The 27010-nt window shown below is 46.0% G+C and overlaps 1 protein-coding gene across 1 annotated transcript in view; it reads left to right on the top strand.

Moving 5' to 3' along the window:
* Window positions 1-25619, top strand: part of LOC105477053 (O-acyltransferase like protein) — a 76779-nt gene extending 51160 nt beyond the window's left edge. The window contains exons 9-15 of the mRNA XM_011733373.2: window positions 7468-7633; window positions 9142-9221; window positions 13049-13162; window positions 15456-15588; window positions 18805-18991; window positions 24799-24941; window positions 25300-25619. Coding sequence (XP_011731675.2) covers window positions 7468-7633; window positions 9142-9221; window positions 13049-13162; window positions 15456-15588; window positions 18805-18991; window positions 24799-24941; window positions 25300-25422 — 946 coding nt within the window. The 3' untranslated portion in view covers window positions 25423-25619. The remainder of the gene's footprint in view (window positions 1-7467; window positions 7634-9141; window positions 9222-13048; window positions 13163-15455; window positions 15589-18804; window positions 18992-24798; window positions 24942-25299) is intronic.
* Window positions 25620-27010: the final 1391 nt, after the last annotated feature.

The raw sequence follows: 27010 nt of genomic DNA, 5'->3' as shown, positions 1-27010 counted from the left end.
TGGATCACAAGGTCAGGAGATCGAGACCAGCCTGGCTAATACGGTGAAACGCCGTCTCTACTAAAAAATACAAAAAACTAGCCGGGTGAGGTGGCGGGCGCCTGTAGTCCCAGCTACTCGGGAGGCTGAGGCAGGAGAATGGCGTAGACCCGGGAGGCGGAGCTTGCAGTGAGCTGAGATGCGGCCACTGCACTCCAGCCTGGGCGACAGAGCGACACTCCGTCTCAAAAAAAAAAAAAAAAAAAACAATAAAAGAATTTCCAAAGAAAAGTAAACTGAAATAGTTTTGTTCCCTAAATACAGTTGATTTAAGCTGGTTTAATATGGTTCAAATTCTATTGGGACAAATACCATGAAAACTGGTATGTTCCACTGGCAAAAACATCCTTAGTCCTCAGCTGATGGGCAGCAGAGTTCAATAAATGCACTGTCAGATTTCCATGGAATCTGTATTCAACAGGAAAATTTGTTTGTCTGCAAATTAGTAGTAATTGGATCCTGTAAATCAGAGTGCTAATGGTAATGATAAAAATAAAACGATACATGACCACGAGAGGAACTTGGTCGAAGCTCTGGGCCATGGCCATTCTGCTGGGAGGGAGGCAAGCAGAATGACGATTTTTTTTTTTTTTTTTTTTTTTTGAGACGGAGTCTCGCACTGTCACCCAGGCTGGAGTGCAGTGGCGCCATCTCTGCTCACTGCAACCTCCGTCTCTTGGGTTCAAGCAATTCTCCTGCCTCAGCCTCCCAAGTAGGTGGGATTACAGGCACCTGCCACCATGCCCGGCTAAGATATATATATATTTTTTGTATTTTTAGTAGAGACGGGGTTTCACTATGTTGACCAGGCTGGTCTTGAACTCCTGACCTCGTGATCTGCCCGTCCTGGCCTCCCAAAGTGCTGGGATCACAGGCGTGAGCCACCGTGCGTGGCCAATGGTCTTCTTTAGGAATGTGTGGTTGGTTGATGCAGAAGGGATTCCAACATTGGGGCAGAATATGGAATCAGTGGTAGCAGAGTGGCAGTGATGGAATGAGACAACCAAAGTTAAGGGCGGAAGGGCTGGGCACGGTGGCTCATGCCTGTAATCCCAGGCATTTTGGGGAGGCCCTTGGGAGGCTGAGGGGGGCATATCACTTGAGGTCAGGAATTGGAGACCAGCCTGGCTAACATGGTGAAACCCTTTCTCTACCAAAAATACAAAAAATTAGCTGAGCATGGTGGCACATGCCTGTAATCCCAGCTACTCTGGAGGTTGAGGTGGGAGAATCACTTGAACTCCAGAGGTGGAGGTTGCAGTGAGCCAAGATTGTGCCACTGCACTCCAGTGTGGGCAACAGAGTGAGACCTTGTCTCAAAACAAACAAACAAAAACAACAAAGTTAAGGGACAAAAGGAAACTTCAGCTCATGTCATCCAACCCTGCCATTGATGTATTTTCTACGATGTGGTTATTTGCTGAGCTGGAAGCCAGCACTCCTGACTCCCGGTTCATCTTGTTTCCACACTGTCACAAAATAGGAAGAGGAGTGTTGTCATAATATTTGGAGCTAGTGAAATGCAGTGGGCATGTGCAGACTCTGTAGTTGGGCGGCTGAGTGTGTATTCTGGCTCAGTCACACAGCAGCTGAGTGACCTTGAGTAAGTGTCTCGGTCTTTCTGTGCTTGAGTTTGCTCATCTCTAAAATGGGAAGAATAGTGACACTTCATAGGACTCTTGTGAGGATTCAGTGAGATAATGTATGTAAATAACTTGGAAGCGTGCTTTACACATAGTAGGCCCTCAATAAGTAGGAGCTATCATTATTAGTGTGGTTGTTATTTATACCTTTTAAGCTTTCCATCAAATAGGTGAAGAATGGGGACAAGCTAAGGCATAGACCTTTGTTGGTTTCTTTTCACCACGGTCTTTGTGGTTTCTTCCAAGCTTCATAAAATCTAACCCTCCTCCAGGGAAGGACAGAAGGCTTATGATTTCAATAATATTTTGGGTGTGTGGCACTGGGGTAAGCAGCCTGTCCTGCCCTGAGGTTTTCTGGGGGTGAGAGGCTGGCATACAGGCTGAGGGGTCATGGTGATGAATACTAAGAGGGGTTAGGTGGGGGTTGGGGCAGGGGATCTAATGGCATGGTGGGTTCTGCTTGGGAAACCAACTTTATTTTATTTTATTTTATTTTATTTATTTGTTTTTTGAGACAGAGTTTTGCTCTTGCTGGAGTGCAGTGGTGCAATCTCAGCTCACTGCAACCTCCGCCTCTCAGGTTCAAGCAATTCTCCTGTCTCAGCCTCCCGAGTAGCTGGGATTACAGGCGCCCACCACCACGCCCAGCTAATTTTTGTATTTTTAGTAGAGACGGGATTTCATCATATTGGTCAGGCTGGTCTTGAACTCCTGACCTCAGGCCCACCTTGGCCTCCCAAAGTGCTGGGATTACAGGCATGAGTCACCATGCCCAGCCTATTTATTTATTTTTTGAGATGGAGTCTTTCTCTGTCGCCCAGGCTAGAGTGCAGTGGCATGATCTTGGCTCACTGCAACCTCCTCCTCCTCCTGGGTTCAAGCGATTCTTCTGCCTCAGCCTTCTGAGTAGCTGGGATTACAGGGTTCCACCACCATGCCTGGCTCATTTTTGTATTTTTAGTAGAGACAGGCTTTCTTGTCTTAGCCAGGCTGGTCTCTGTTTGGGTGAGGGAAAAGGGACAAGATGGAGGAAGGTGAACAAGATGGAGCAGTTCCTGTTGTTTCCGGGTTCTTCATCACAGATTTTCCCACGCCCGGGAAAAATTCCCGTGCCCGGGAAAAGAACCAAATCAACTGAGCCTGCACAGAATGACGTCAAGCCGGGGACACTGAAATTCAAGCAGCCACTCCTACACACACACCCCAAACTCCTCCCCCCTCCAGCTCCCAGGCATAAAAGTCCGCCGCCAGCAGGAGCCGGCTGACTTCTTCGGCCCCCCACATTTGTGGACCGGAGAACATCACCCGAGAGCGCGGCGCGACTTCCCTGGCCCCCCCCCCCCGCCCCACACCTGAGGACCAGAGAACCTCGTCCGAGAGTGTATGCATATTTGCAAATAAAAGGCTGCCACTTTCTTCGCTCATTTTGGCCTTTGTTGATTGAGAAACAAAACAGTCTCAAACTCCTGACCTCAGATCTGCCTGCTTTGGCCTCCCAAAGTGCTGGGATTACAGGTGTGAGCCACTGCGTCCAGCTTTGGGAAACCTACTGCAGGGTAAAAGTCTGGAGCTGGGTATTGAGCAGAGAGGGGTTCTTTCCAAGGTGGATAGAGCAGCAGTGGGGGCAGGAGGAGCACGGGGTGAGAGTGAGGTGGTAGTGAGGCCTTGTAAGGCAAGGACCCCAGTGAGTAAATTACTGCAGTATCTGGGCAGGAGAGCAGGTTTTCACTGGCAATTGGCAGTGGGAATGGAGAGAGGAGAAATCAAGGACTCAGGAATTTTCTGGCTTGAGCAACATGGCAGGTGGTGCTGGCATTCTTGAGCTGGGGAACTCTGGAAGGAAGGCAGGTCAGAGTGGGAGCTAGGGAGACAATCAGTCCAACCTGGGAAAAAACTGTGTTGAAAATGGAGGGAACTGTCACCAACCCACAACTCGAACTCACCTTCACTAAGGTAACCCCAGTGACAAAAGAGTCATGCTTCTGGCCATTTTGAGGTTCTCACGTGTGCTGGTATAACTCACTGATGCTACCTGGTTAGCACTTATCACTTGTCTGCTTATCTCCAGGAGGACGGGGTCAGACCATCTGTTTACTCACTCATTCTGTGTTCACTGGAGGCCCATTTTGTGCCAGGCACTGTCCTAATCCCTGAGAATAGTTTTAATAAGCCATGCAAAGGTGCCTTCCAGCCCACAGGTTACATTCCAGTGAATAGAGGCAGACAATAAATAAATGAATATGCAATTTGAAGTTGCAGCATGCAAATAAATGTATGCTAGGCCAGGGAGGATGGCTGCTACAAAGTGATCATTTGGAGAAGAGGCAGCTGCAGTGGCTCATGCCTCACAATCCCAGCACTTCAGGAGGCAAAGGTGGGATGATCCCTTGAGCTCAGGAGTTTGAGACCAGCCTGGCCAACATAGTGAGACCTCATCTCTACAAAACATACAAAAAATTAGCCCAGTGTGGTGGCACGTGCCTGTGGTCCCAGCTCCTTGGGAGGCTGAGGCAGGAGGATTGCTTGAGCCCAGGAGGTGGACGCTTCAGTGAGCTGTGATTGCATCACTGCCTTCCAGCCTGGGTGACAGAATGAGACTTTGCCTCAATCAATCAATCAATCAATCAATCAATCGAAGTAAGCAAGGTGGAGGCTTTCTCCGGAAGGGCAGTCATGGGAGGTGACTTTTGGCCAGAGCCTAGAAGAAAGTAAAGGAATGTTCTAAGCAAAGAAAATCCTGTGGCGGAAGAATGGTCCATTCTGGGAAAACCGAATCACAAAGGTCCTGGGAAAGGAGGAGTGTCGCAGTGTCTGAAGAGCCTCAAAGAGCCCAAAGGTGCTCTGTGGAGTGAAGCGAGCCACGTGGACAGTGGGAGGAATGAGGTCAGAGATGGGCAGGGGCTGCCCTAAGGACGCTCCCTGTTGTTCTGAGACAGAAAGCTTTGAAGGATCCCAGCAAGGGAGTGGCATGGGGAGATTTACATCTTGCAAGACTCACTCTGGCTGCAGGGCAGACAATGGCTGTAGGGGCCAGATACGGGGAGACCATTTGGGAGCTATTGCAAGTGATTATAAAATCCCCAAACTTAACTTCTAGGGGTAAGTCAGGACAGAGATTATCTAACAGGAAAGGAAGAGAGTAAAGCTCTAGAACCGTGGAACTGCCTGGTTATGTCAACTAGCAGCTACGTTTTAAAAATTAGGGTGTTTTTTTTTTTATACCTTGTGATAAAAATGTCTAATTATAACACAAGGTTATAGCTAAAATAATCGGTCCCCCTTCCAGTCTCACTCCCCGCAGGACACCTGTATTTAAGTTTCTTAGGAATTCTTGCAGAAACTTTCCACGTACATATAAGCACTGTTCTTCTCCTGCACGCGTAGGATTGCACTGTATACTTCACTGTTTGCATGTGATGTGTTCACTTATAATACAGAATTGGCCTATTTCTCTATTAGCACACAAGGACCCACATCCCTGATGTTAAAGGTTATCAGTACGGCACAGTGGGGTGTACCATTATGTATTTAACTTGTCCCCATTAGTGGGCATGGAGGTAATTCTTTGCTGGCTTAGACAATGGGACAATCTGTATATATTTTTGTGCACGTGTGTAGACCTGTTTGTGGGCTAAATGCCTACAGGTGGAATTAGGGGTTTTGGGCATTTAACATCGTAATGTGCATTTTCCAATTTACCTTCCTACCCACCAGGTATGAGAATCCCTGTTTCTCACCCCTCCACCACACTGGCCAGTATCCCACATTTTAATCTTTGAAAACCCACTTTGACTTTTATTCTCTTGGAAACTTGGACAAAAATGTAGCACGTGTACATTTTAGGGTGGTTTAGATGTATCAAACTGTTTTCTTGTTTATCTCATTAGATTGTCAAAAAATCTTAGAAAGCAGAAACCCTCGTTTCCCTTTTAGACAAGAGGAAAGAGGAGACATCACATGATTTTCTCAGTGTGAAAAGTTTAGACAAGCTTGATACTCAAGGCGTGGCCCACCCAACAGCCTGCAGACTCCAAGTCTGCATTTTAACAAGCACCCTGGGGAGGGGGGACTTGGCAGAGGTGAGGGATGCTGCCTGGAGTGGGGGGCAGGGGGATGCTCCCTTCTGCTCTGCTTCTGAAGGGAGCAGCGCTGACTACTTTCCCCGGAGAGGGGAGGCGACAGATGGTGGGAAGGATGATCAGAAAGGCGAGGCCGGAGACTTGTAGGGGCAGCTGCAGGGCAGCACGGTCAGATGGCAAACATGGCAGGACCCAGTGCCTAGGACCCAGGGAGGCTGTCGCCTGAGCAAATGTGCAGGCGAGCTGATCTGGGAAGCTGTGTCTTGACAGAGTTGCCTGCCTTTTCTCTATCACACTGATCAACAATTCCACTCCCTCTCCTGGAATGCTTACCACCCTCCCACCCACCGGACACTCTCTATGTAGGACGTTCTCATTGTGGGGAGAACAGGGGAATCAGTGGTCCCCGTCTCCGGGTGCAGACCAGAGGCTTGGTGCTGAGCCCCTCTCTGCTGGGGGTGCGCCTCTAAGTGGAGACGCTCCAAGTCCTGCCACTTCCCATCTGTCAACGCCACCCCGGACCCCACCCTCTCACCCAGATGTTTGGAGGTACTGCTGGGCCGTTGTTCTGCCCTAGTTGAGCCAAAACCACCCTGGATTTTTAGTTATATTCTTTTAGAAGAGGGCTCTGAGCCCAGCCCATCCAGAATCCATGCCAGAATTGTATGCGCCTCCAGGCTGCCATCTCACTTCTAAACTCTAAACCCACACTGTCCAGCAAATAGCCACCAGATAAGTGGCCAGTTGAGATGTGCTATGTGTGCAAAGCCCACATTGGACTCTGAAGACTCAGTAAAAGGGAAAAGAATGTCAAATAGCTTCTTAACAATGTTTCATATTGGGTACATGTTTGTAGTGATAATATTTTGGATATATTGGTCTAAATAAATAATAGTAAAATGAGTTGTACCTATTTCTTTTTAAGTTGTGGCCACTGGAAAGTGTAAAATTGGGGGCAGCCGTGCTTGCATCCTGTTTCTATTGAACAGTGCTGGTCTAGACACCTTACTCCTGATTCTTCCCCTTTGTAGCTGCTTTAGATCTTGCTTGGAGGAGGTAGGGTGTGAGGAGGGGAGAAATGAAGCAAGCGAGGGAGGGAGGGAAGGGAGAAAGAGTTTTTCATCTTGTGAGGTCATGTGGAAAGAACATGAACCGGTGTCAGATCTTGGTACTGCTCTGTGATTGGTGGCCTTGGGTAAGTCACCCTAACTTCTCTTAGCTATAATTTCTTCATAAAAGGGAGGTCACAGCTACCTTGCAGGATTGTTCTGAGGTTTAGAAATCTGTAGCAGGCTCCTCCCACCGTGGTTCACCTATATGACTTGCTCAATAAATAACAGTATTTTTAGTGGAACATGGTGGCATGCGCCTGCAGTTCTAGCTACTTGGGAGGTTGAGGTGAGAGGATTGCTCGAGCCCCGGAGGTGGAAGTCAGGGCCATAGTGAGTGAGACCCTGTCTCTAAAAAAAAAGAAATAAACAGCAGTATTTTTGCAGCAGTAGCACCTGAGCCAGTACATGATCGGTGCTCAGTAAGTGATCTTGAACTTGTGGATGCTTGAGCGTTTGAGGTGTGGCTGGGTGGCAGCTGCCGACAGTACAATCTGTTTTAGAGCACCTTATGCCCCACCCGCCACGTTCCCACTGAGGGGACTGGAGGGACCTCAGTGGAAAGTCACCTTCTTTCTCCCGGCTCTCTCCTGCCAGGTTGCAGCCTCTTCACCTGTATTCAGTGTGCTTGTTGGTTGGACTGTTCTCTCTTGTTCCCTGGGGACCTGTCTGGGAAGTGCCCAAATTCCACTGGGATAACTGCCGGCAAGCATGGTGGACAAATCTGCTGTTACTAAACAACTTTGTGTCGGTCGAGAATGCGGTGAGTCTCGAGTTGCTGGCTTTGGAAAGGCAGAAGGGTGCAAACCTGGCGTCTCATTTCTTCAACCGGTATGCTGAACTTTCCAAGGGCCAACCTGATTCTGGTGTTTTCTCTGGAGTACTGGTGATGCTGTAGGAAGGTGGGCTGTGTGAGTGGGGGATGGCTTCTGGTCATGGGGTGGGTGTAACCCTGCCAGGCTATGCAGGGGCAGCCGCTGTGAACAGCAGAGGGAGGGGGGCATAGCAGTGGCCAGCAAGGGGCCAGCCATCCTGGCACATGTCCTGGAGGCAGCTGACCCTGCCCCATCACTGTTCCTGTGCCAGCCCATGTTGCCCAACAGGGAAAGGACAGATTCCTCACCTCTGTCTGTTGAGTCTATACTGCAATGGGACATTGCATCACACCCTTACTATGTTGGATTCTACTCAAGTTCAAAGTAGACCTGACCGAGTTGCTTTGGAGCAACAAGATCTATGTATGTCTTGGCTTCTCCAAAGCCCCAGTTTCCTCATAATGAATTTGAAGCAAGTGAAAGTGAAATAGCTGTAATGAAATTATATCACCAGTTCCACATATGCCTTGAAATCAAGGCTGAAAACGGAATTGCTAAAGCGTGGCAGGGCCCTAATCATTGCATATAGCAACTCACTAACTAGATGGCTGCCTTCCGTTTGCAAAGGCCCAGCCATATGGACAGGCTTGCATCACCATCTACCTGCCCGCAGGTGGGGGGCCGCCTGGCTGTGATGGGGTCCCTGGGGGATAATCTGGGCTGTTTTCCCCAATGCAAACTGATTTGGGCCATTTGCAGGAAGCAGTGGCAAGGATACCAGCCAGTGACGTTTTTGAGGTACAGCCCACCTTAGATCCTTGAAAGCAGAAGTGCCAGGGCCCTTTGGAGAGAATTGCCCTCAGGGACTTCCTCACACTGAAGAAAAAAACACTGGTAACCATCTCATCTGGCACAAGCACAGACCATCTGTGGAACTCATTTTGGCCAGGCGATCCCACGTCAGTCATCCATGGGAACTCTGGGGTTCTCCACAAAACATCATCTGGAGCCAAGCCCTGGTTCTAAATGAACTTGTTCTTTCCACCTAGAGTTGGGGCATGGGGAGTGGCAAGGAAAAGAGAAAAACGTTGACCCCTCTGACTTCCAACTGCACCATAATGATGAGAAACTCTTACATTCCTGTAACATGACAGAGTTCATGTCCCACAACTGTCCTAGGAGATGGGCTATGATCATTTTTCTTTTTTAAACAAAAGAGAAAATGTGTCTGAATCTCCATTTTGTAAAATGGCAGCAATAATACCTGCCATCCAGGCTTGGTAGAAGGCTCAAGATGAGGGATGTGAAATATGAGTATCTCTAACTCAATTTCCTTTGTCTTCCCATGGAAATTCGCCCCACCCTACTGAATTCTGCCTCCTAGTCCAGGCAGGTGGAGAGTGTGGAGCAGAACTGGTAAATGAAGGAAGAGTGAACTTTGCTGCTCTCTTTTCAGTGCAATGGCTGGACCTGGTACCTTGCCAATGACTTCCAGTTCCACCTCACCACACCAGTGATTATCTTCATACACGCAAAGTGAGTCTGATTGGGACAAGCTTTTCTCCTCATGTGGCCTCTTTCACAAAACCCTCAGAAAGTGTCCCAGTTCTGTGCAGAGCCGCTTTTTAAAATGTAGGAAACTAACTTTACAGAAAAGTAAATACCAAATCCTCTACTGTCTGCCTTCTTCCGCATTCTCCTCCAACATTGATCCTGCTCCAGTCAGTGTGTGTTTTGCAGAGTTACAATCATTGTGTGCATGTAATATCTAGTGCTCAGCTTTTTCCATTTAACTGTTCTTATAAACATTGCCACATATTGACATAACCTGCATACTTGTCAGTTTTAGGGTTTATCTACCATTTTTATGGTTGGGTGTCTAGATTGTGGCCAATTTTTCATGATTATAAATGTCACTGTAATGCATGCCTTTGAACACACTACTTTTTCTCTTAGTTACTTCCATGCGGGCAGATTTCCAAGTGGAATTGCTAGGTCAAAGGGTAGGAACAGTTTTGTGGCACTTGTCACATATTGTGAGATTGCCCTCCAGAAAGAGTGAAGTAATTTACAACACCCTCAGCAATGTATCGCTGCACCAGCTTTCCCACATTGGATATTTATCACCTTAATTTTTGTTAGTTTTAGAAACACCTTAAGGCCTCAATAATTCATGGAGAGACTTATAGTTGTGGATTATTCATGCCATATTTAAAAAATTTATTGTTCTTTTTTGTTAAAATATATGTTCAATTTGAGAAACATTGGAAAACATTAGGAGTTCAGAGAGGGGGAGAAAAATCACCCCAGTTCCACTTTGTCAGTCAAGGGAAGGAGAATTTGCTGCTAATATTTTGGGGCTTATTCTTCTGATATTTTTTCTGCCCAGTTTTTTGTTTGTTTGTTTGTTTGTTTGTTTTTAAGAGATGACGGTCTCACTCTGTCACCCAGGCTGCTATAGTGGTGCCATCATAGCTCACTGCAGCCTCCAACTCCTGGGCTCAAACGACCTTCCTGCCTCAATCTCTCAAGTGGTTGGGACTCACAGGCATGAACCACTGCACTTTGCTAATTTTTTAACTTCTCTAAAGAGATGAGGTCTTGCTATGTTGCCCAGGCTCTGCCCAGCTTTTGATACAGAAAAGCATTCTGTATATACACCTTAGTATCTTTCTTTCAATAGTTTTATGACACATGCATTTCCCTATATTATTTTATTTTTAAAGCAACATAATTTAAATGTCTGCATAACATTCCATTCCATGAATAAAATATATAATTTATGTATACCTTCTATTGTTTAATACTGGGATTATTCCAATGTTATGCTTTTGTAAATAATGGTTTGATAAATATTTTCATGGAAATATTTATCAGTGCCTGGATTTGTCTCCAACTTTGATATTTCTGTATAATATATATCTTTGAGGGGAATTACTAGTTCAAAGGGCATGAATGTCTTTTGCGCTCTTGAATCATAATGATAAAGCACTTTCCTTAGAGGGAACATCAATATTCAGTCCTCTAGTCATCCAATTTAACTGTTGTCAGAGTGGAATATTAATAATAAAACAAAACATCTGAGTCTTTACATGTTCTTCCTTCTGTTTCCAAGTTTCCTCTTCTTATAAGGACACAGTCATATTGGATTAAGGCCCACCCCAATGACCTCATTTAATGTTAATTATTGCTTTAGAGACTCCATCTTCAAATACAGTCACATTCTGAATTACTGGGGGTTAGGATTTCAAGATAGGACTTTGTTGGGGATATAATTCAGCCCGTAACATTCAATGTCAGGAAGATGTATGAGTTTAGTTGACATGGTGCTAGCTGGAAGAGAGTTGTGGAGTCTGTGGTGGAGATACTGATCTTGGAAGTAGGTGCCAGGGACTGGTCTTAAGTCCCCCAGGGAGTTAAACACATATTTACTTGGGTGGCTGTGGGTTTTTATTGGATGGCCTGACTACCACTTACCTAGGACACCGAGTTCTTATGCCTGCCCACTCTAGACTTCCCTGGGAACCCATGTGAGTGTCCTTATGACTGAGAAGCCCTGGCCCCAATGTCAGCATCTTTCCTAAAGGCTGTGGTGGAAGGTGAATTTCAGTCCTTCAACTGAAAGCCCACACTGTCCAAGCTTGTGACTATGCAACAAGATTTAGCTTGTAAGTGGAAGGAAGTATAAAAGTAGGGCTTTTCTTCCTTTAGAGAATATAATTCCATGGAATGCCAGTGGAATCAGGTCTTTCTGGAGCTCAGTAATTCAAGGAGCGAAGAGCTAAGGGGTCTGGCAGAAGTCACAGTAAATATACATACAGCATTATTACCATAACCCCCTGCCTACCCTCATAGCAGACATTACTAATCAATCATAGCACCATGGAGCTAGAATTCATCCTTCTTTCCAAACATTATACTAACATTGGTACTCTGGCTGAAAATAATTTTCTCCCTGTATCACTGTGGTGATAACTGAATAGTATCTATCTTATCCCTTCCTCATGAGCAGCCATGGCAAATTCCACTAGCAGAATTGCATTGTCAAAGGCATTTTCCAGGTGAGGCTGTGCCTGGATGGTCTTGCACCTGTGTTTAGCATTTCTTCCACACCACTGTAGATCCTCTAAATGCCAACCCTCACACTTCCGAGCAGGTACAACCAGACAGTGCCTCACTCTGGGTGCTTCAGGGAACATCCTAGTTTTATACATGCACGATCCCAAAGTGTGGAGGAATTAATTTGTGTGGGACCATCTTTAACCCATGTGAGACAGAAGACAGTGGGAAAATGCTTCTCTCTTTCATCTCAAAGGACAGTTTTAAGGTACATTTCATAAGGCCCTGTGGAACATTCTGGAAGAATTGAGCATTGGCTACCTTGATAACACATCCTGGTATTGGTTTTCCCTGCTTCCCTATTCTCCTACCCTATCCCTCATTCCTACTCCCACGTGAACTACCTGCACCCAGACATTTGTCTCAGGCTCTGCTCCTCAGTTGAAGGCATGTCTGGTTCCCCCTCTGTATTAGTCTATTTTCACACTGCTATAAAGAACTACCCAAGACTGGGTAATTTATAAAGAAAAGAGGTTTAATTGACCCATGGTTCTGCAGGCTGTACAGGCTTCTGCTTCTGGGGAGGCCTCAGGAAACTTACAATCAGGGCAGAATGGGAAGCAGGCACATCTTATATGGTGGGAGCAGGAGGAAGAGAGCAAAGTGGGGAGGTGCTACATACTTTTAAACAACCAGATCTCATGAGAATTCACTCACTATCACAAGAACAGCAAGGGGGAAATCCACTCCCATGATCCAGTCACCTCCTATCAGGCCCCACTTCCAACACTGGGGATTACAATTCCACATGAGATTTGGACAGGGACAAAGATCCAAACCATACTATCCTCCTTCTCGATCCTCTCTCCCCTGTGCTTGGAGTGGGTCCACTCTGTGTCCCATCCTGTCTTTGACAGTCCTCTCTCCCAAACCCACCACCACTTGTATCCATATCGTGTTTCATAGGTGACAAGGGGCATTCCCAGGCATGGACTCCTTTTGAGCTACACAGTAAGCCTCAGGGTGGTCAGGCATCGATGTGATTACTGTTCCTATCTAGACCAGGAAACTCAAGTTCAAGGCTCTGCCCTGTGTGGCACGGCTAATGGATGGTCAAGACCGAGGCTGCCTCAGGTCCTCCAGCCCCAGCCCAGCTCTCCCTGCCCCTCATCAGCCTCTCAAAAGCAGGTCCAGCAGGAAGTTCCTCTGACACTCAGGATTTCCAGCCTTTTGTGCCACAGGAAGTACATCTGTGGGGCAAGAAACTGAAGGGCACTCCTCTCTGTGTCCTCTCTTCTTTGCAGGAGTACACAAATCCTCATCCTCCTTGGAGCCATGCTGTTCTTGGCATCTTTCACAGCCACTGCTCTGATCACATTGGCATATAAACTTCCTGTGGTGGCTCCATCAGAAGCCAGGTAACGTGGTTCCCCAGCCTGCCCCTCTCTGGCCAGGACTTCCCGGGGAGGGCTGCTGAATGCCAGGCTGCTCACCCTGTGCCCTTTGGTTCATGGAAAAAGTGGGTATGAAACTTTTGGTCTGGATGGGAAAGCTGATTGCCTTCTTGCTTCCAAACTTCTGAACCTTTCAGCCTGCACTGGTAGGTCCTCTCTGAGCTCACGTTGCCCACTGAAGCGCTTCTCAGAGGAAAGGAGCGCCCCCATGTGGCTCCACTGTGTTTCTCTTCCAGCAGCCAATTGCTGCTCGGTGGCTCTGTTGGATGGAGAGACTGAACCTACCTCTCCAAGGTCACACAACTAGTAGGTGGCACAATGTGATTTGAACCTAGAAGCCAATCCACAGTGCTATTTCGCCTCCCCAATGAGGCATGTATGACAATGACACAGGAAAACCTGGTATGATTACCTGATAATCTTTTCTCAATGCAGTGACACAAATGAATATCAGATCACGTCAGTCATCTGCTCGAATTCCTCCAGTGGCCTCACTGGTCACCCTCCTACCTGCTGACACTGGACCAGCCACACCAAGCATGCTCCCCGAACCCCCTTCCCCACCCTCCCCAACCCGGGGCCTCAGCACTTGCTGTTCAGCCTGAATTACTCTTCTGTTAACATCTAAGATCTTGGCAGGGCTTTCTCCTTCACATCTTTCAGGTGTCTGTGCCAATGTCACCTTCTCAGAGCAGCCTCTGCTGACCTTCCAAAATAAAATGGCCAGAACCATTCCTGGCATGTGAGTGCTCCATGTGAATCCGTGAGTGGGTGGCATGTGAGAATAAATGAACGAATCGATGATGACATCCCAAGCCTCCTGACCAGGAGACTATCATGCCCTTCCCATTTCATGGCATGGCCAAGTGATCGAGGAGGAGGCTCACTCATGTCTAGTCCAGCGTTTTCCAACCCTGGCCATATATTAGAGTCACTTGGGAGCTTCTAAATCCACTGATGCTTCCAGCCCCACCTCCAAACAATTGAATCAGAATCTCTGGGCATGGGGCCCAGGCAGCTGACTTTTGTAAGCACTCCCAGGGTATTCAAATGTGCAGCCACAGTCGAAGAACCATATGTCTAGTCCTCAAACACCTTCCCTTTCTCCAGCAGTCCCTGCATGGGCAGTTAGGTGCTGAGAGTGTGTCTAGCTTCAGTGGGGAACGGTGATAATTTTAATGGTGATAAATTTAGAGCAGGGGTTCTCAATCTGCATTTGGGAAGCTCAGGAGAGTTTTAAAATTTTTAGTGCCTGGGTCCCACGTGCAGAGATGATGATTCCATGGTCTTGGGTATAACCTGGACGTCTCCTGTGAAGGGCACTGTTTAGGCAATGCTTCTCAGCCTTGAGGGGCCAGGGTCACCTGGACGGCTTCTTAACACACAGATGGTTGGGTCCACTGCCAGTAGGTCTGGGTGGGGCCCATGAGTCTGGGTTCCTAATAAGTTCTCAGGTAATGCAGGTGTTTTGTTTTTGTTTGTGTGTTTTTTATTCTATTGCAACAGAGTCTCACTCTGTCACCCAAGCTGGAGCACAGTGGCATGATCACAGCTCACTGCAGCCTCAACCTCCTGAGTTCAAGCAAACCTCCTGCTTCAGCCTCCTGAGAAGCTGGGACTGTAGGCATGTGCCACCAGGCCTGGCTAATTTTTTTTTTTTTTTTTTTTTTTTTTTTTGTAGAGATGGGGTCTCCCTATGTTGCCCAGATTGGTCTCAAACTCCTGGGCTCAAGCGATCATCTTGCCTCGGCTTCCCAAAGTGCTGGGATTACATGTGTGAGCCACCATGTCTGGCCTGATGCAGCTGTTGATGTCAAGGTACCACACCTTGAAAAACACAGCTTCAAAGAATAGTTTTTGGTATCCTTTTAAAGGCCTGGCCTGGACCTCTCATCACTTCTCTCTCAGGACAGTCTCTGTCCTTGGGACCCTTGGGTTCACATCTGGGTGCTACATTTTTAGAGCATTCTGACATACTGGCCACCAGACACAGCTATTTAAAATGAACACACTCATCATATTTCCTTGGGATCTGGGGTGGAGGGGCCTGAGGGAATATGGAACCTAAACAAGACAGCTTTGGCTGAGACGGGACCATGAGGTACTGTTTGCACACCATGACTGAGGAAATGAACAAGTGTGCCCTAAATGTACCTTTGGGCTTGCTGATTATCCCAATGGCCATCAGGGATTTGGATTCCCTTTGCCATGTCCAGATTAAACATAACATTTTGCCTTATTTCCTTGTATTTTTCAGTGAAGAGGCGACTGTATCGTATTTTGTGGAGTACTACACAAAGCCCTACTGCCGATTCGGGCCATTTCTTGTGGGCCTCTTTCTGAGCATTTACATGCACCAAAACAACCAGGAAAACATTCTCAGAACCAAGGTATGATTTCCCGTGCCTCACTTTATGGGCATGGGTCTGGCTGGGTCTGTGTGGCCCACCTGGCCAGGCTCTTCCAAAGCTGTGGATGAAGGAGTCAGCCTGCTGGGTACTGTATTGTACTGTAGAGTGTTATTGATGTCTCTCCATGCTAAAGAATAAGAACGAATTGGCCAGGTGCAGTGGTTAGCACCTGTAATCCCAGCACTTTGGGAGGCTGAGGCAGGAGGATACCTTGAGTCCAGTTCAGGACCAGCTCAGGCAACATGCTGAGACCCCCGTCTTCATTTTTTTTTTTTTTTTTTTAAGATAAGAAGGCCTTTATCTTCCTGCCAGAGCTTGAATCTCTGCTTTCTTCACTGAGCTCTCCTTATGATGCTCCAGATTTGGAACCCAGCGTGGTCCCATCAGTAGGAGCCTTGGTACTGACCCAAAGAAACCACCAATGTGAGAAAACTACCCAGTGAGATTACAATGGCAAGACTCTCTTCTGGAAGAGGATACTGAGTTGGGTTGGATTTTTAACAGCACACTCTCAGTGGTTTCTATACACAAGATTCTTGGTCAGATTTGATGGTTGTATGTGGGAATCAGGACATGAGGTGTCTAGAGGGGAAGAAGCTGTTACTTTGCTTTTCCAGATGTACCCCAACACTCATTTTCTTCTCTGGCTCCTTTGTGGGCAATCATTCTGGTTCACCATCCAATCTCGTTACTCAAGCTGGAAACCTGGGTTCATCTTGGATGCCTCCTCCTCACTGACCACCGCTCTCAGTCAATCATTCCCTACACCCTGCCGATGGTTTCTCCTGCCATCCTCTCTCAGCCTTTTGAACTGACCTTAAAGCTTTTCTCATCTCTTGCCTGGATGTTGTCACTTGTTTCCTTGCCTCCAGTCTTATTGATCTCAACTCTACTCTTGATGAGTAGATTTGACCCTGGCCCTTGAAGTCATTCCCAAATGCTCCCTCTTCATGCTAAGTTAAATGTCTTAAATAGATGGTGATCTATGTGAGACACCACCTTGGCTATACCCTTGAACGATGCAAAATCTCTCCATGACTTCCTTTGACATCCATGATAAGGCTTGATCTGTTCAACAAGGCCTTCAGAGTCCCCATGACATCACTCTGCCTGTCTCTCTAGCGTCATCTCTCTCACCACTCCCTGCCTTGCCCTTTGCACGTCAGTGATACCAACCTGCTCACAGTGCCCTTGACTGCCACCACTGATACACACAAGCTTTTCCTGGCATCTGTGCAGTTGCTCATGTCTCCTTCTCTGTCTGGAATCTGCCTCTTACCCCTTCCCCCTACTCACCTCTCCCTTTCATCTGACTTAACTCCTGTTTTGCCTAGAGGGCTCACCTAGAGTTTTCACCCCCAGGAAGTCTTTCCTTATCCCTCCAGGCCAGGCCATGTCCTTCTTTTGGGTTCCTCTGTGCACTGTGCATTTCTGGGCCCTGGTTTGTACCACATGATAAAGCATTTATTCACCCCATAGACGGTGAGCTCCTGGAGTTCACTACTTGTCTCACTTCTGAATCACCAGCATCTGGTTCTGAGACCCTGACTCACTGAAGGTACTCAACACATGAATGGATGAAAGAGAATTTTCTTCTCAATGGAAGAAGGGCCAGGAATTAGGATATACCTCCTGCCCCAAACCCCTCTGCCAGGTCCTACCTTTGTTTGCCTAGGCTTTGTGGGTACCTTATCTAGATGTTCCAGAGGAGAGACCCTGGTCCTTGGAAAACCTTGTGTTGCCCATGGGAGGAAGAGGAGATAAGATTTTACCGAAAGGAATGAATATACAGAAGCTATGTGATTTTTTTTTTTTTTTTTTGGTTGGAGTTACGATATTTTCCAGGAAATGCATAATTCAGTTGTAGATTATAACAGAATGCCTTTAAAGAGAGGCTTCAACATAGTCCAGGTTACATGGGGGCCCAGGGAGAAAATGTGTGTCAGCAAAGGGCCAAACTTAACATGAAGAGAGAGCATTTGGGAATGATTTCAAGGGCCAGGGTCAGGACCAGGAAGCCCGGAGCTGGAACACAAGCCACGTTAACCTGGAGAAACAATGCAAACAGTTGGGTAGACCAAACTCAAAGCTTTAGAAGCTAGAAAATAAAGACACAGGGTCTAAGCTGGAGGAAGCTGCCAAGAGTGAGATAAGGCCGGATGCACCATAATAAAGATAAGCAGACAAGTACAGAAACAGAACATGATACCCAAGATGAATTTTGAGAGACTGCAGGCCCATTTGGGCCAGGGAAGTAGCAAAGGGGTGAGGGAGATCCCAGGCTAAAAGAGTAGAGTGCCCCTGAGTATGTACCTTTCCTCTCCCGCAGCCAGGAACCTGAGACCTAAGCAGGTCTCAGAGACAAGACGGTGGACTGATCCGATGTTGGTTCAGTGCAGTGTAGACATCGTCACAGCAGCTTGAGTACAGCACAGAGAAGCAAGACAGCTACTTGAGAGACAGGTCTGGGTCTAAAAAGGTCAAGTCAGGTGATGCAAGGTCAAGATCTTGAACTGAGTCACGTGTTAGGATTTAACTCTTGGGGCTATTCTTTGAGCTGAAGACTTCTCATCCTCCCATTCCTTCCACTTGACTAGGCTGCTGCCCAGGCCGGGGCTGTGCGCTGAGGCCCTCACGTTTATGGTGAAGGCAGAAGCCATCAAGGAGCTTTAATTTGGTTAAGGGACAAAATGGGAGATTAGGAGTGGGTTAGAACATTACTTATTGATTTTCTTTTCACTTTCATTTTGAAATGATTAAAGATGCCCCAAAAGTTGCAAAACTAGTACAGAGAGGTGCTGTGTGCTCTGGCTCCCCAGCAGGCAACATGTGACATAACTATGGTACCTGACCACAGCCAGAAAATGGACATTGGCACAATAGACCTCAGATCCACCAACTCTACACGTACTCATTTGCGCACATCTGTATGGTTCTGGGTAATTTTGTCCCATGTGCAAATTTGTGCAACCCCTGCCCCCACAGTCAAGGTACTGGACTCTCTGTCACCACAAAGATCTCCTGGCCACCCCTTTTAAATTACAACCTTCCATTTTAGTCAAATCTATGCACTGACTGAGGTTTGCGAATAAAGACCTAAGTGACAGTAATAACACCAAAAAATACGTTTGTGTAGGAGGAGGGAATTATACAATGGCTAAAAAGGGTTGGGCCCCGCCTCTCCTCTCCCCGCAGATGCAGGTCCTGCTGGGGTGGAGCTGCTCCCTGGCCACCCTATTTGCGGTGGCCGCTCTGGCATACGTGGTGGACGACGCCTCTGCTTCCTTTCCAGTAGCTGCAGCTCTCTACCAAGCCCTCCACCGGACCCTGTGGGCGGCGGCCGTGGGCTGGGTCCTTTTTGCGTGCCAGGGAGGATATGGAGGTATGGAAGTGGCTCCGGGCTTTGCTGTTGGGTTCACACCCTGTTCCTTCAAAGGTGACAAATTGAACACACAAGGAGTGTACCAGAGGGTCTTCTATTTTCTGGGGTGGTTGATGAATGACTGATACTGATTCAAAAATATCAATTTCTCTCTGTCCTTGGAAAAGACAGAGAATTTAAGTGTAAGATTTTTACATGGATGTATGCACAAGTGCGGGTTCTGAAAGAAAAAGATGCAGCCCCTCCAATGAAGCTAGTTTAGAAGTTGGAAAGTGAATTCAGGCAGAGTAATGTCACGAGAAAAAAAAATTAGTGCTTAGGAGCAAGACTTCCAGTCACAGCACCTTGAGTCTTGGTTTCCCCATCTGAAGGTGTAGACTAAATGCTTGCCAAGATCCCCTTTGATAACTGAGTTGGCTTTCAACATGCAGAGAGCCAAGCAGATAAAAGGCTTCAGTGGAAAAGAATCTTCTCCAGGTTAGAAAGGTGTATCCAAGTCACCTGATGCTTTCCTCCCTCTCCTCTCTATTTGGCGAGAGGTAGGAACTGTGTGCTTGGGATGTCAGCAAACAACAGGACAAGGCTGGCAGAAAGCTCCCAGAAGAGGTTCTGGCCTCAAGCTACCCAGAGCCCTGGAACAGGAGCAGTGGATCTGGGGGGAGGCATGCCCACTTCATACTCTAGGGAAATAACCCATCAGGAAGAGTTTAAACTTAGCCTGTAAACCCATGCCAGTCAGCCTCAGCAAAGGTAGGTGGTGGGAAATAATGATTGAAAGAGAAACACAGTGGCCAGCTGACTGGGCACATGGTATATACTAGACCTTGTGGGAAACACCACCCAGATCCCCAGTAGCACTGACCACACCCCTGGGAGGAAGACCTATAATTAGCAATGAGAACAACCGTGTCTGGAGAGAAAGCAACGCAGTGAAAGTCCCACTGCTGGTGAGTGGTCGAACTAGAAAATGAACCCAGGTCTCAGCACGAAGTCCAAAGCCAGTGCTCTTCACGCCTAAGTGGCAGCACTTCTCCCGGATGTTAATTAAAACGGTTCCTAAATGTTAGAAGTATTTTAATATAGCGATGCTCTTTAATATTTTAATTTTAAAATGAGCCTTAATGATCTTTCATATTTTAATTTTAAAAGCTTTCCCTTATATGGAAAAGTGATATTAAAGAGGAAATGGACTGCGTTCTCTCTGACGGATGTATTTGCATTTATGGGAAATTCTGGGATACATTACCACAACCTTGCCGCCTCACCCCATGATCATGTTCCTGTGCTGTCATAGAGCCTCATAAACAACTGCTCCCCGTGGCCTGGCACAGGTCATTTCTAATGTTGCAAACATCACAGTATTCTTCTCTACTGTGAGAGGTGCTGCTGTTTATCAAAAATAACTGGCTAACATAAATGATATTAGAGAGCAATGACTTAGGTTAAGTTAGAAGATTAAACAAATTTGCATTATTATTATTATTTTTGAGACGGACTGTTGCTCTTGTCACCCAGGCTGGAGTGTAATGGCATGATCTCGGCTCACAGCAACCTCCGCCTCCTGGGTTCAATTGATTCTCCTGCCTCAGCCTCCTGATTAGCTGGGATTACAGGCACCTGCCACCACGCCGAGCTAATTTTTGTATTTTCAGTAGAGATGGGGTTTTGCCATGTTAGCCAGGCTGGTCTCGAACTTGTGACCTTGTGATCCACCTGCTTCGGCCTTCCAAAGTGCTGGGATTACAGGCGTGAGCCACCACGTCCAGCCTGCAGCATTATTATTACAGTGGAACAAGTCAATGCTCTCCGTCATTAGTCTGAGAAAGGGTGCGATCTCGTCACCCAGGTGATGAGCAAGCCAGTTTACTTATTCTTGAACAATTTATCATTCAAAAGTGTGTTGTCATTAGCCAATCCACAACTGTAGGGGCACCTGATGTCCTAGATTTGTATCTCCAAAACTATCTACGAGATATCAAGATGGATTAGTAGGTGGATGTAGGAGGTGATAGCTTAAATACATTTTTGGAAAATATGTGTCTACCTGACTCACACCTGTAATCCCAGCACTTTGAGAGGCCGAGGCAGGTGGATTGCTTGAGCCTGGGATTTCAAGACCAGCCTGGGCAACGAGGCAAAACCCCGTCTCTATTAAAAATACAAAAATTAGCTGGGCATGGCAGCACGCGTTTGTAATCTCAGCTCCTTGGGATGCTGAGGCAGGAGAATTGCTTGAGCCTGGGAGGCGGAGGTTGCAGTGAGCTGAGATCGTGCCACTGCACTCTAGCCTAGGCAACAGAGTGAGACCCTATCTCCAAAAAAAAAAAAAAAAAAAAAAAAAAAAAAAGAAGTTTCTAGCTGATGACCTTTAGAAAAAAAAATAAGAAGTTTGAATAAGAAGAAATGTTTAGTTGAGATTCTCAGGACTAGAAGGGATCTTGATGATTCAATGAATCTTTAACCATCTTTTTGCTTGGTAGCAATGTAGACCATGCTGGTCTTGTTATGCTCAAAGTTGTCTTCTGTTGAGCTGCCAGAGTCATCTGACCACATTACTCCTTCAGTTAAAGTCCTTCAGTGGTGGTCTGTCACCTACAGTTTTCGTCCTCAAACTTAAGTATATGTGGGTCTATTCCAAAGAAATAAGAATTCTTTTGGCTTCTTGGTGTTGGCCCAAATTATTTGTATTCTTTTTTATTCAATACATTTTGTTTCCCTGGGTACATAGATTCAAGTTACCCTGACTATATGCTCTTATTTTTGTTCCAATTTTGCCTAAACATGAACAAACATAAACCTAGATACAAAATTTTATGTTTATAGCACATGCATTCAGAAAGCCAAAGCAAATTTATGAAGTAATCATAAAACTATAAAACCAATAAAATTCGCATTAGCAACATTAATATGATATGATGAATAGTTGCTGGAATCACTTGTGGCTCGTAACATGAACACGGTATTATTTGCTTTAGGGCGCATTCTTTTGTGTCTGGCTTATCTGCATGAGCCTGGATTCTTTGCTGACTTCATTTTTCTGCAATTACTTGTTTTTTTCCTACCGTGAAATTGTGGTTTACCTTTATAGCCTTCACTTGGGGGAAATGTGTCTTTTGTCTGTAAGTCCATCTGTGTTTTTTCACTTAATTACATAAAATACTTCTTGAACGCTTATTCTATGCCAGGTACTGTTCTAGAATCTGGGGATACAGCAATAGACAAGAAAAATCCCGTCCTTGTGAGAGATTACTGTGGGGTCGGGGGAAGTTTAAATACAGTGAATAAAAATAAAGCAGGGATTAGTGGGTAACTAACTGGACTAGGGGTACATTTGCATAGATGTGTTACAAAAGCATTCTGGGCAGATGGAATGTGAAGGCAGAGGTCTCTAGAGTGGAACGAGCTTAGTGACTTGGAGGAAGAGCAAAATGACCAGTGAGATAGGAATCAAGGGTTAAGGGGGAGAGAGAGGTGGGAAGGGAACTCAGAGAGGAAGATAGGACCCAGGTTAGGCAGAGCTTTCAAGGCCATGGGAAGAGTTTTTATTTTATTTTAAATGCCACGTCACATGAAGTCTTAGTCCATTTCAGCTGCTATAACAAAAATCTCATAAATGAGGTGGCTTAAAAACAACAGAAATTTATATCTCACAGTTCTGGAGCTAGGAGATCTAAGATCAAGGCACCAGCAGATTTAGTGTTTGGGGAAGGCCTGCTTTCTGGTTCTTAGATGGAACTTTCTAGATGTGTCCTCACATGGTGGAAGGGTAGAGCAGTCTCTCTGGGGTCACTTTTTTTTTTTTTTTTTTTTAGGCGGAGTTTCACTCTTGTTTGCCCAGGCTGGAGTGCAATGGCACGATCACGGCTCACTGCAACCTCCGCCTCCTGGGTTCAAGCGATTCTCCTGCCTCAGCCTCCCTAGTAGCTGGGATTATAGGCATGTGCCACCACGCCCAGCCAATTTTGTATTTTTAGTGGAGATGGGGTTTCTCCATGTTGGTCAGGCTGGTCTCGAACTCCCAACCTCAGGTGATCCACCCGCCTCCGCCTCCCAAAGTGCTGGGATTACAGGCATGAGCCACCGCACCCGGCTCTGGGGTCACTTTTATAAGAGCACTAATCCCATTCCTGAAGGCCCAGCCCTCATGAACTAATTGCCTCTCCAAAGACTCCACCTCTTAATACTATCGCCTTGGGGATTAGGATCTCAACGTATGAATTTTGGGGGAATGTAAACATTCAGATCATAGCTCATGATTTGATTTGTGGATTTGTAAAATTTATTTTCAAATTGACAAATAATAACTGTATGTATTTATGGAGTACAGCGTGATGTTTTGGTATATGTATACATAGTAGAAAGATGAAATCAAGTTAATTAACATATGCATCACTTCGCCAAGTTCTCTTTTTTTGTGGTGAGAATGTTAAGAATCTTTTCTTTCAGCCACTGAAAAATATCCAGTACATTATTATTAACTGTGGTCACTGCAGTGCAATAGATTACTAAAACTTACTCCAACAGTTTAACTGAAACTTTGTACTCTTTGATCAATATCTTCCCCTTCCCCATTTCTCCCTGATATGTGATTTTAAAAGATTACTCTGGATGTGGTATGGGGACTATAGGGTGGCAAGAACAAGAGCAGAGACCAACAGATCCACCGGGAAGCTCCCACGGAGGCCCACACAGGAGGTGATGGAAGATTCACGAGGGTGTTAGCCATGGAGGTGAGGAGCAGTGCTCTGATTTGAGACACATTTTTGGAAGCACTCTGTGGAGTCTGGAATGAAAGGAGTCTAGGATGGCTCCAAAGATTTATCATGAGCAAATTGTGATGCACTACTGAGCACTTTAAATGAGGAGGAGGCAGAGGAGAAACAGAAGTTATATTTTATTTCTGTGGCTTAAAACAACAGAAATTTATTCTCTCACAGTTCTGGAGGCTAGCTGTTCAAAATCCAAGTGTCAGCAGGATTGGTTCCCTCTGGATTTCCTGAAGGAGAATCTGTCCCATCCCCTCTCCTAGCCTCTGGTAGCTGCTGGCAAGCCTTGGCATTCCTTGGCTCGTGGACTCTTCACTCCAGTCTCTGTCTTCGTCATCACATGGTTCTCTTCCTTGCATCTCTCCTCTGCTTTTGTGACTCCTTTTCTGTCTCTTATAAGGACATTTGTCACTGGGTTTAGGGTCTACCCTAATCCAGGATGATTTCATCTCTGGTTCCTTATCTTAATGACATCTGCAAAGACCCTTATTCCAAATAAGGTTAGCAATAAGTCCTATTCAGAAAGGAAGTTTTCATCGTATCTAATTTTAATTAAGTTAAATAGCCACAAGTGGCTAGGGGCTATTGCCTGGGACAACACAGTTCTAGAATATATACCAAGTTACAGAATATTTGTCCTGAAAGGCACCTAAAGGGTGATCAAATGCAAGGCTCTCACTGACAGATGAAGAGTTGGAGGCCTGGCAATGTTAAATGCCTTATCCCAAGGCCCCCCTGTGGCTACATCTTGATCCAGAACCCAGGTGAGTATGAGGAATGTATACCTTGTTTTATACATGGAATGTTTTATGCTCAGGGGCTGAAACCATATATCTCTCTTGTGTTATCATAATTCTTGCAATGGAAAGGTGGTTTTTGGTTTGGTACATTGTCTTAAAATTATGACGCATAAAGACTTTCTTAGGAAAAGTTCACAGACTTAGGTGCAGAATGCAACGGGAGCATCAATGGGACAACGGGGCATCTTCCCCAGCCCAGAGACAGGCTGTGGCTTCATGCATCAGTGCTTGTTCCCTCCAGGTCTGGTGAACCGTGTGCTTTCTTGGGACATCTGGAGTTTCCTGTCCAGCATCAGTTATGCTTGCTACTTGGTGCATCCGATTCTGATCATCCTTTACAATGGCCTTCAGGAAACACTGATTCACTACACTGACGCAAACATGGTGAGTTAGCACGCAAGCACGCGCTCCTAGTTCTGTTATGGTATGTTATGGTACCATAGCTTGTTCTCTTCTTGAGCAACAAGGCATTCTATTTGCTTTTATGAAGGCTTTTTTTTTTTATGGAAGGCTTTTTTCTTTTTTTTTCTAAGAGCTTCTTTGTTCTTTGCTTTATATGTGGGAGAAAGAGGGAGGGCTTCAGCACAGGATAATATCTTTTATTTTATTTATTTTATTTTTAATATGTAGCACTGATTGTCCTACAGATACACTTCATAGAGCTAGGATGGTACACTTTAGATCTGAACACAATAGGAATCCCAGAGTAAAACTGTGTTCACCCTGCCCACTTTGTCTCCAGTTCTACCTTTTCTCTGGACACTGTGTGCTGACCTTCGTCACTGGGCTGGCCCTGACGCTGTTCATTGAGAAACCATGTCAGGAACTGAAGCAGTGCCTGCTGGGCCACGAATGTTCTGGTTAAAACACAAAAGAATGGATGGACCTCATTGGTAATGACGAGCAAAGATGAGGTGGCCTTGTTTATGCAATGAATGCTTGCGTTCCTAAGAAGGGGTGTGAATCTCATTTTGTGAAAGTTTAATATATACATGTTCTTTGTATTTAATATGTGAAAGAGTTCTTAGTGCTTATGATGTTCTATAAATTTTTAGTAGCACAATAATAAACTTTTGTTGTACCATTTTAGCAAAAAAAAAAAACTGGATTTCTTTTTGGTTTAATCTGTATTTGATTGTCTATATTATCACAGGAAATGATTAAATATGAATTTTTTTTTTTGAGATGCAGTTTCGCTTTCTTTTTGTTGCCCAGGCTGGAGTGCAATGGAGCAATCTCGGCTCACTGCAACCTCCGCCTCCCGGAATTCAGGCGATTCTCCTGCCTCAGCCTTCCTGAGTAGCTGGGATTACAGGCATGCGCCACCACGCCCGGCTAATTTTGTCTTTTTAGTAGAGACGGGGTTTCTCCATCTTGGTCAGGCTGATCTTGAACTTTAGACCTCAGATGATCCGCCCACCTCGGCCTCCCAAAGTGCTGGGATTACAGGCATGAGCCACTGCGCCCGGCCCTAAATATGAATTTAATGTAATTTGGGTTATGAAGCTCATTTGGGTTATGCTCTTCACTTTTCTCTGTAAAATCACAGTATGTACTTTCCCACGACATAACTGTCAATATGTTATTATGGCATCTTTGCAGACTTGTAACTTTATCGTAGAACCTCAGTGGTGTGACCCGCTAGCATGCATACTTCATGGGTCTGTCATTATAGGGCCTTTCAAATATCACCTATTCTTCACCATAGTCCCTGTTTTGGACTGAATTGTATCCCCTCCCGCAAAAGATCTGTTGAAGTGCTAACTCCCAGTGCCTCAGAATGTGGTGTTATTTGGAGCTAGGGTCTTTACAGAGGTAATGAAGTCCAATGAAGTCACCGGGGATGGACACTCTAATCCAATATGACTGGTGTCCTTATACTAATCAGAAGTTTGGTCACGGAGACAGGCATGCACACAGGGAAGACGATGTGAAGACCCAGGGAGAAGACAGTCACATGCAAACCCAGGAACACCAAGGCAAACCCCAGAAGCCGGGGGAGGTAGGGACAGAGTCTGCCCTGGAGCTGCCCGAGACAGCACGGCCCCATGGGACACCTCGATTTTGGATTTCTGGCCTCCAGAACTGTGAGATAATTTATGTCTGTTGTTTCAAGCCACCCAGTTTTTGGTACTTTGTCACAGCAGCCCTAGATAGATGGATATCCCTATGCACCAAGATAAGGCCCCAAAAAAACTAACAGAGAAGGAAGAGACCTCAGCCTGTGGCTTCTAGCCCAACCCCCTCAATTTCCAGCGATGAGACCTAGAGATGAGGAGAGACTCACAAGGCCAAACAGAGAAGTTGGGATCCCGGTTCTCAGGTGTGTTTTTTCTAGGTGTATAATTTCACATTAGCTGTCTACACTTACGGATTAATTAAGTCCATTCCATCGCTTATAATAAAGTTCTTTGTTTACTTAATCATTAAAGTATTAACCACCACAGGCTACA

Source organism: Macaca nemestrina, chromosome 19 (genome assembly GCF_043159975.1).
Source record: "Macaca nemestrina isolate mMacNem1 chromosome 19, mMacNem.hap1, whole genome shotgun sequence".
NCBI lineage: Eukaryota > Metazoa > Chordata > Mammalia > Primates > Cercopithecidae > Macaca > Macaca nemestrina.
Note: the sequence above shows the minus strand (reverse complement) of the source record. Positions and strands in the feature narration are given on the sequence as shown.